The following is an 8,810-nucleotide window of genomic DNA, read 5'->3' as shown; positions in this document are numbered from 1 at the left end:
TCTCTGAAAAGATATGAACTTGTATTCTTAAGGCACGTGTCAAACGGGCTGAATGTTTACCAAGTTTTATATGATTCATACAACCTCCTAAATTGTTTTTTTGAAGATTTAGATTATTATTATTATAAGAACATTGTTTAGTGACAAAAATTGAACACATTAATTATCCATAAGAAGATTTAAAAGATGTACAAAAAGGTTATACTCTGTTGACACTACATTATTCGACCCGTTTGACCCATACCAAAATGTGACTTATTACAACCCGAACACATTTTGACTCGTTATCTGACTCGCCCATCTTGCCAGCTCCACTTCATACTGTTGAGATGCAATTCAGTCATGCTATGATGCTAAGAATTAAGATTAAAGTCTAGACATGAAAGCTATAAAACTTTAAGCTCACCATCTGTGTTTAAATTTACGAAACCATAATTATGTCTGGATTCTCAGGTTATTTTAAAACTTGAAGCTTTGTTTGGCAGACCCTGTTGCAATGTTTCATGTTAGAGAGGAGATATCTCCCGCAGTTCTGCTGGTTGTTGACTTTGGTGGTTGGTACAAGGCGGACTCAAAAGCTTCTTCTAATGGAAACAACATGTCTGACATGATACAACATACGCAGGTGTCACTGCTGAAAGATGTCATAGTGCCCTATACTCATTTGCTACCCAAATTGCTCCTATCGGAAAACCAGAAACGCCAAACTCTTCTCTATTTCAAAGGAGCCAAGCATCGTCATCGGGTTAGTTAAAAATTCTCGTTTTCATAGAAAATCAGTTTGGCTAGTGTATAAATCAAAATTACTTATATACCCTTTCGTTTAACCTGATATTTATTTTAAGAACGGTCTAGTTTTTCCACAAAAATGTCTTGTTTGGTCGTTTTTTGTATTACCTCGTTAAATAGTCGGAATTTGTTAACAGCTCAAGCGTTGGATCATCGTTGACTACTTTCAAAATGCAAATCGAAACATCCCCTAAGTTTTGGGAAATAACAAATCAAACCGGACGGGTTAGGTGATAGTTGAATCGTCTGGTTTTAGCGGTTTGACGGTTCGGTTATGGTGGTTTAAGTCGGTTTATTTTAAAAAACCATTAGTTTGTAGTAAAATTCTTAAAATGATGAGGGTTTCATTAATATATTGCATATACATAACTGCATAGTCTAAAAGTATAACTGAATATAAAGGTTAAAAAGATGATTCATGAAGTGTTGAACCGCCAAAACCGAACCTTGAACCTAACTGTGTAAATCTTAAACTGGCCGAACCAATCGACTTGTTTCGTTTGGGCAATTTGGTCAGTTTCAATGGTTTATAAACACTCATTCTCCTTAACCTGCGGAAAACACGTTACACTCATATGACCGTTATGAACATTTTCAGGGCGGTTTGGTGCGGGAAAAATTATGGGATTTGTTGGTGAACGAACCAGGAGTAATAATGGAAGAAGGCTTCCCAAATGCAACCGGAAAAGAACAATCAATAAAAGGAATGCGAAATTCCGAATTCTGTTTGCATCCAGCTGGCGATACCCCAACTTCATGTCGACTCTTTGACGCTATCCAAAGTTTGTGCATACCCGTCATCGTCAGCGACAACATCGAGCTGCCATTTGAAGGGACCATCGACTACACCGACTTCTCAGTCTTCGTAGCCGTGAATGAAGCACTACAACCAAACTGGCTCGTGAACCATCTGAGAAGCTATACCGATGTGCAGAAAAGCAAGTTTAGACAAAACATGGCTCGGGTTCAATCGTTTTTTGAATACGATAACGGCTACCCTGGTGGTATCGGGCCGGTCCCGGTTGATGGTGCGGTGAACCATATATGGCGAAAGGTTCATCAAAAGTTGCCCGTGATTAAGGAGGCTATAGTTCGAGAGAAGAGAAAACCACCCAATGTATCTGTCCCACGTCGATGTCATTGTACTTAAATTTTGAAGTTCATAAGAAATATAGCTGTTGTGAGTCGTGTATTATGGTTTAAAAAAAAATATATATAGTTTGTTATTGTATCATGGAACCTTTTAAATTATATGAAATAGATTAAAAGGACCCATGATATACATGCTTAAACATACATTAGTGAGTTTGTGGTTATTTAAATATATGTTTAATGATTATAATAATGTATTCAACTTCTTATATGACTTGTTAATAGTAGAATGTAACCAAGTTAATCTGTTGTTATATCTTGAAAAGAAAAACTAGACTGGAGAAGACGGGAACTGGAATGACGCCATCAATGCAGAATGTCGTGAGAGGCAGTTGAATGAGTTCTTCATTAAAGGGTATGGTTTTGGAACGCCATCAATGCAGAATCTCGCGAACAAAGTCGTGACCTTGGTGCCCATCTTTCTCGGTATGTTGCACGCTCATGTGACGATGCTTCACATAGTCATGGCCTCCTTATATGGAACAATATGAGATTTTCATAGGAAAGTCATATGAATATGTGGATTAGAGTCACATAGTCTGTGTCCCTCTGGCCTCTTCAGGTTAGCGAATTTTCCAACCTAACTATGTCGACGTATATCACTGCTAGAATGCTTGGTGTAGGGGGAATGACATGGTCATCTATCCTCTTTTAGAGTGAGTTGCAGGAAAGGGACAACACGACTATGTGAGCCAAGCTCACATAGTCGTGCCTATCCATGTTTAGTTCGCAGATGTTTTTTTTTTTTCTATATGTTTTTAAGATGATTTTTTAGCCCAACCCTTTGTATTTATTTAGCTTTACTAATATTTTTGTGGTGTATAGTTTCACATAAAACATAAACATCTATAAAAAGGAGTAAAGAGACCGAGCGGGATAATATAGCTTGACCATCTTAATGTTTATGCCTGCCTACGAGCGATGTTTTGAAACACGTTTGGGTTCTAACTTTCACCCCGAAACTTCCTGACCGTATTTGGTTCGTGAATTTGAAGTCCTAATAGTAACTTAGTAAGTATATGCCCAAACCAATAAATAACAACACTTCATGAGAAAAGGAATATTCACAATCAGATAAAAATAGATGTTTTGCAAATTTAGGAGACACCAAGATTAAAGCTTAAAGCTAAACCAATTTAGATTTAAACCAACTTACTGTTAATTCACCATCATTCAACTCAACATTCGCGTTCTTGATGATAATAAATTAAGTTGTGATCGGGGTTGTCCCCATCCAAAAAACTGATGCCGTTACATCATGCTAGTGAATCCTCGGTTTCTCGGTCCACGTACATGCCACAGTTACCTGAGACACATCTTGCGATTCTCAGTTCCAAGTTAACACAAGAAAATATATCTCAAAAACATATTGAAATCCACTTGCATTCTAGTCAACTTAACATAGTATTGGTTATAAATGAACGCCTCATATATGTTTAGTCCATATTCTATCAGGTAAGAATGTAAGATACGTTTGAATTAAAATTTGGCAAATCTATACTATTTCATGGCTGCTTTTTGCATTTCCCGAGCGAAAGAGAGTGTGGCCATACTAGTTTTCATATTTAAAGTGGCTTAATTTTTTCCCCATTGGAGACATATCAAGAACTCTTGGTTAACGATCAGAAAGTAAGACTCACTGGTCAAACGAATAGTACACATAATTCCATACCATATGGCTATATATATAGCATTTGGTCTAAATGCATATACACTGCATGCAATGGCGAAGCTTGAGATTTCCGACCGGAGGGTCGAAAACTTATATACCTAAAAAAATTATAAAACCGGGGGGTCGAAAACGTATATACCTAAAAAATTCTATACGAAAACTACATACCGGGCACTACTGAGCAAAAAGTTCGGGGGGCCGGGCACTATAATTTTTTCTCGAATAGAAATGACACTATTCTAGTACAGATATAATATACAAGGGTAATTATTATGTATCCTCAAAATTTAGTGTAATATCATATTTACCCATTTTCAAATTTACGGACATACTGACATTTATACCCTTCTCTTAAAAAACTTGCATTAGGATAATGCGAATTTGAAGCGAAGGAAAAGGAAAAAAAAATATTAAATTTTGAGTATTTTGAATGAATATATTTTTTTAATATATATGTATACATATATGTATGTGTGTTTGAATATAGGGTGCATGTTGCATACATCGTATATCCTTAGCAAACATCTAATAAAAAATAGGGGTAACTTTGTAGAATAGTAACCAAGTTTTAAGAGTGTTCCGGTTAGGTAACTCAAGTTTCAAAAGTGTTCCAATCAGATCACTCAACATTCATTTTTCATTAAAATTAAGGGTTTTTTCATCTATTTCATAGGTAACCGTGGTGATGTGGATTTTTATTTCTTTTTTCCCTTTTATTTGATGCTAACTCGAGTGACGTGGATTGTAACTAGTTTTTTTTTTTTTAATTTTTAATGTAATTAAAGTGTTTTTATTTTTAATAAATATAATTTCATATATTAAAGTAATCCGTGCCCAACATCTTATGCTCCATTTTTTTCTTGACACATGGAAAAAAGGACATGGCTCGATTTGAATATTAAGTTATCTAATTGGGACAAAAACGATACGAATGACCTAATTAGAACACTTTTAACACTTGATTACTATTCCGTGACATTTTCCCTAAAAAATATTGTATTGGTTCATTTTGGGGTAGTGGTATTATAACTCAGTTATTGCTTATTTATCATATTGAATAATCCTGCAAGCAGTTTTCAAATTTCAGTGTAAAAGATGTTTAATAAGTTTTTTAGTCTAAAGGCAATAAAAATACCTGTAATTGCACAAAGGACTTTGAGGACTACGAGATTCAATAGTTTTCACCCTTTTGCAATCTTCCTTTTCACTTGTTACTTCATTCCCAGAATTTGCAGACAAAACACGGTTATCACTGTGGTTTGCGACCGGAACATCGTTCTTTTTGCCTCTAAAAACTCCCCACAGATAGTAGTTTCCTTGGAACCCTGAAAACATAATCAAACCATCACACGTTTCGTTACAAACCATGTTGGTAATTCTTTTTCTTTTTTTGGTAACCGTGAGAACCCGTTACCGGAAGCTCAAGGGATAAGGGAACCAATTAAAGTACGGTTCTTAAGGATTTCGATGGGCTATAGGGACTCACTCCAGAATGGCTGAGGCAAAACTTTAGAAGTGAATATCAACATTTCCGCATTTTTTGTACTGGCTTTCATTGCAAGATCTTTATCTATCATATCATCGACCAACTGCTCGAAATCCCTTTCGTTTCTCGGGTCAAATTTAAAAAGTTAGAATAAACAAAAAAATGAAAAAAAAAATAATAAATGAGGGGAGAGGAATATTTACTTTCTGTCGTTTGGAAAAAAGTAGAGAGCAATACTTCCATCTGACGGCGGAGAATTCAAGAAGCTCTTGGGCCACAGATCGGCCTTTGGATGCATTTCCAAAGAAAGCATTGACGAAAGTGTAGTTGCTTCGTCAATCACCTTCTCACAAGCTCTAGTTGATAAATGACCGACAAGCCCTTCAAACAAATCGTAATCTGTTTGAGTAATATTGAAACTTCCCCTGCAAGTTTAAGAGAATCCACATTGCATAAGGTATTGAAAATCTATATTACGTAATGCTTTTAATATAATTTTATAAAGTTATAATTAATATTTAACATAATTAAAATTCCCGTTTTGATGTAATTTTTTTATTTTTTATTTTGTTGTTATTTTAGGTATGTAATATATTTTGATGCTAAACAAAACAATGTTGTAGTTTATCTTACTTTTTTACATGTATGTACTTATATATTGACTTGATTATTTTAAACTTTATCTAAAAACAAAAGGTTATAATAACAATTATAAATAAACAATTAAACTAAATTAAATACTTAATATCATATATTCATATGCAATATTTAACTGGTTTTAAAAGACTCAATATTAATAATCATAATAATAATGATATACTTTGTATAAATATTTTTTTAACTTTTCATGTCGAATATTTAACAACAATGTGAATTAATCAAAACACGACACAGTGCAATAAGTTAAATAAAAAAAAACGCATTACCTCCATATTGGATCCTGCCAAGGTCTTGCAGGTTGATTCTTGATGCACTGCATATCGTTCTGCATATAATCTGATTGAGAAGCATAAGCGCTACCAATAAACTCATTACTCTTGTTTAACTGGTTTTCAATGGATGAAGAGTTGGAAACCATCTTGTCATTATCGGGCCCGCATTTCAGCCCCTCTTCAGTGTGAGTAACATCCTTTTCATTCTTTAAAGTTGCATCCGTACAACTAGACTCGCATGACGAATGCTCGCTTGACTTTTCGGTTTTCTGCTTCTTTGTTTTTGCAGCTACACGAGTTGTGTCTCTTTTCCTTTTTACAATTCCTTTCGTTGAGAAACCGTTGTCCAACTCAGCATACTTTTGATCTGAATTTGCCGATGCTTCTTTTAGTAGAGAATTTGATAACGTTTCAGCACACTTTTGAGCGTTGGATTTTGCGGTCTCCGGTGGGCAACTGGCCTCGTTTTTCGCTAGCAAAGGATCCTCGTCTTTTGTTTGTATATCCGGTAAACTTGCGGCAACCGTTTTCTGGACCGGTAAAGATTTATGATCCCGTTTTACCAACCCCAAAACCACATCCTGAGTGAATTTATTTCGTCGAGGAACGCACTTATCGTCTTCCTTTACTACCAAAGAAGCAAGTTTCCTTTTCTTCAATGATTTCTTCTTTATCTGTTTCTTCTTCTTCAGAGGAGTTGTCTTCTTTACAAGTGCGGAATTTGGGGGGTCGTCGTTGTGGGACGGTGAAGGGTCGTGTTCTGGCGGAGGCGTAAAGTGATATGGTACCGGTTGTTCGCAATCTTCACAATACCACGTCACAAACTCGTCAAATGTCTCTGGCATTACAGCTAAGCAGTACCTGAATCACAAAAGGCGGAAATGTGGTTATGACGTTTCGTATTTGTAATCATCGGAAAACTTGGGTGTTTATAAATTTTTGGGGTGGAGAAACTCAAAATACTACGATATTATAATACTCGGTTACTGAGAAAAAAAAATAGAGAGAATCACATATAGGCAAAACGGAAAGAATGGCGTGTACCTGTGAATCACATATTTCAGACACTTAACACAATAAATGAAAGCATTGGTGAGACCTTCAGCACCACAAGTCTGACATACCAAAACCTATAGAGATAGAAAAATATAGTCACTGTACCATAATTCAATTATGAACATACCATAGCTATTGCAGGGATCTAAACACAAGTGCAAGGTGATACGTGCATATTATAAATAGACGCTTAGGATAGAAAACAAAGGTAAAGAGGTGTTAATGACTTAATATTGTCAAGTTAGTGAGTTTCACGAGTTAAATCGTCATACCCCAAAATCGACCTATATATTTATCTGTGTCAAAGATATCTACCCTAACCCATACACGACCCATTTAACTGACATATCTAAACCAGTCAAACGGGTCAGAAGGGTTGTAGTCAAGTTGTAAACTTGTTAAACGGGTTGGTAGGCTGTAATGAATCGGGTTGACTTGTCTAACTAAATGAGTTAAAACCGCTTAACCCAAACACAACACGCTTATCAAACGACTCAGATACGACAACCCAAAACCTGATAATTTCCAGTCATGTCAAAAACCGACCCCCTCCCCCACAAAAAAAAAAACCACCCACACCTCTCTTTTTCCTCCAAAACAAGCTCTTATAACATTATAATATGCAAGAACATGAAACAACTCATCTATTTCTTTACAAAAATCATCTTCAAAACAATAATAAGCTATAAAAGATTAACAACAAAACCAGACCCTTCAGCCACATTATCTATAACACAACAATAAATGATTCTTCTTTGCCAATAAAAAAAATAACCTACTTCTTTGATCAAAAAGATTCATCAACTGAACACAATCTGTTTGCAAGTATAAAACAAAAGGCTCATTAAAAAAAAAAAAAAAAAGATTCTCATATCTCCACTACCCCATTCCAACATCTATATACCCACAATAATTTCACAAAAATAACATGAAAATCAACAAATTGAATAAAATTGGGGGCGGCGGTGGAAAGAGGGTTTAGGGCAAAACATCAATATCTAAAATTACAATAATAAATAAATAAATAAACGATTTTTAGAGAAATTAAGGAGCAAATTAAGCGATCGGAACAAGGATTAATGATAAATATTGATGGGATTGGTAGAAAACAAAGAGCACAAACCTCATCTGGTGTTTCCATGATAATTGCTTGAACAGGGTAACCCTAGAGTATGGGAGTCAGACATGAAAAGTTGAGCGTTTCGAGTTTATGGAGCTAACTCACGAGGTTTTGATGGGTTGTACTTGTTGATCCAACTTTAGAATGTACTTTTTGACAACCAGGGTTATTATTACTATTGCGTGACTAAATTATCATTTTAGTCCCTGAGTTTTGTTCTAAATTGTCATTTTACTTAAAAAAAAATTTTCTTCTCTGGGTTTCCGAGTTTTCCATATTCTTGTCATTTTGATCACATTGCCTAACTCCATTAAAAACCCCAGTTTTAATCAGGGGTATTCTTGGCATTTCGTAATAATATTATATAACACTCTAATTTGTAACATAAATAAGCAATAGCAGGTTGTAACTTATGCTTAATGGGTTGTATGTGCTTCGTGTGGTTGTACAACAATTCTTCAAAACAATATATATGGCCACCGTCTTTTTCTTTCTCTCTCTAAAAAACACCCGCCGTTGGGTTCTATACATACGACCTCCAGCAACGTCGGCGTTACCTTGCAGCGGTAGAGAGAGTTTCCGGCAACAAAGGAGAGTGATGAC

General features: G+C 35.4%; 2 protein-coding genes across 3 annotated transcripts; one reads left to right on the top strand and one right to left on the bottom strand.

Moving 5' to 3' along the window:
* Positions 1-447: 447 nt before the first annotated feature.
* On the top strand, positions 448-2,067 carry LOC118482094 (probable arabinosyltransferase ARAD1). The gene is made up of 2 exons (XM_035977577.1): positions 448-745; positions 1,388-2,067. Exons 1-2 carry the CDS (start codon positions 497-499, stop codon positions 1,937-1,939), a joined length of 801 nt encoding a protein of 266 aa, XP_035833470.1. The 5' UTR covers positions 448-496; the 3' UTR covers positions 1,940-2,067.
* Positions 2,068-2,973: 906 nt separating this feature from the next.
* LOC110878617 lies at positions 2,974-8,362 on the bottom strand. 2 transcript variants are annotated; one of them, XM_022126954.2, is made up of 7 exons: positions 8,211-8,362; positions 7,076-7,161; positions 6,026-6,892; positions 5,303-5,524; positions 5,100-5,224; positions 4,749-4,938; positions 2,974-3,247 (listed from the first exon to the last, which is right to left on the bottom strand). In XM_022126954.2, exons 1-7 carry the CDS (start codon positions 8,226-8,228, stop codon positions 3,244-3,246), a joined length of 1,512 nt encoding a protein of 503 aa, XP_021982646.1. In that variant the 5' UTR covers positions 8,229-8,362; the 3' UTR covers positions 2,974-3,243. The 2 variants fall into 2 exon arrangements, with proteins under 2 accessions (XP_021982646.1, XP_021982647.1); XM_022126955.2 differs by having other exon boundaries at positions 5,100-5,215.
* Between the last annotated feature and the right edge of the window lie 448 nt (positions 8,363-8,810).

The sequence above is a fragment of the Helianthus annuus genome, chromosome 9 (assembly GCF_002127325.2).
Source record: "Helianthus annuus cultivar XRQ/B chromosome 9, HanXRQr2.0-SUNRISE, whole genome shotgun sequence".
NCBI classification, from domain to species: Eukaryota; Viridiplantae; Streptophyta; class Magnoliopsida; order Asterales; family Asteraceae; genus Helianthus; species Helianthus annuus.
Note: the sequence above shows the minus strand (reverse complement) of the source record. Positions and strands in the feature narration are given on the sequence as shown.

Bases quoted from the DNA above. Each gene is read 5' to 3' on its own strand.
- LOC110878617 (XM_022126954.2), bottom strand. The intron at 5,525-6,025 runs GTAATGCGTTTT...TTAAACTTGCAG, and splicing joins TGGCAGGATCCAATATGGAG to GGGAAGTTTCAATATTACTC. The intron at 4,939-5,099 runs GTGAGTCCCTAT...TTATGTTTTCAG, and splicing joins TTTGCCTCAGCCATTCTGGA to GGTTCCAAGGAAACTACTAT.
- LOC118482094 (XM_035977577.1), top strand. From the start codon at position 497: ATGTTTCATGTTAGAGAGGAGATATCTCCCGCAGTTCTGCTGGTTGTT. The intron at 746-1,387 runs GTTAGTTAAAAA...GAACATTTTCAG, and splicing joins GAGCCAAGCATCGTCATCGG to GGCGGTTTGGTGCGGGAAAA.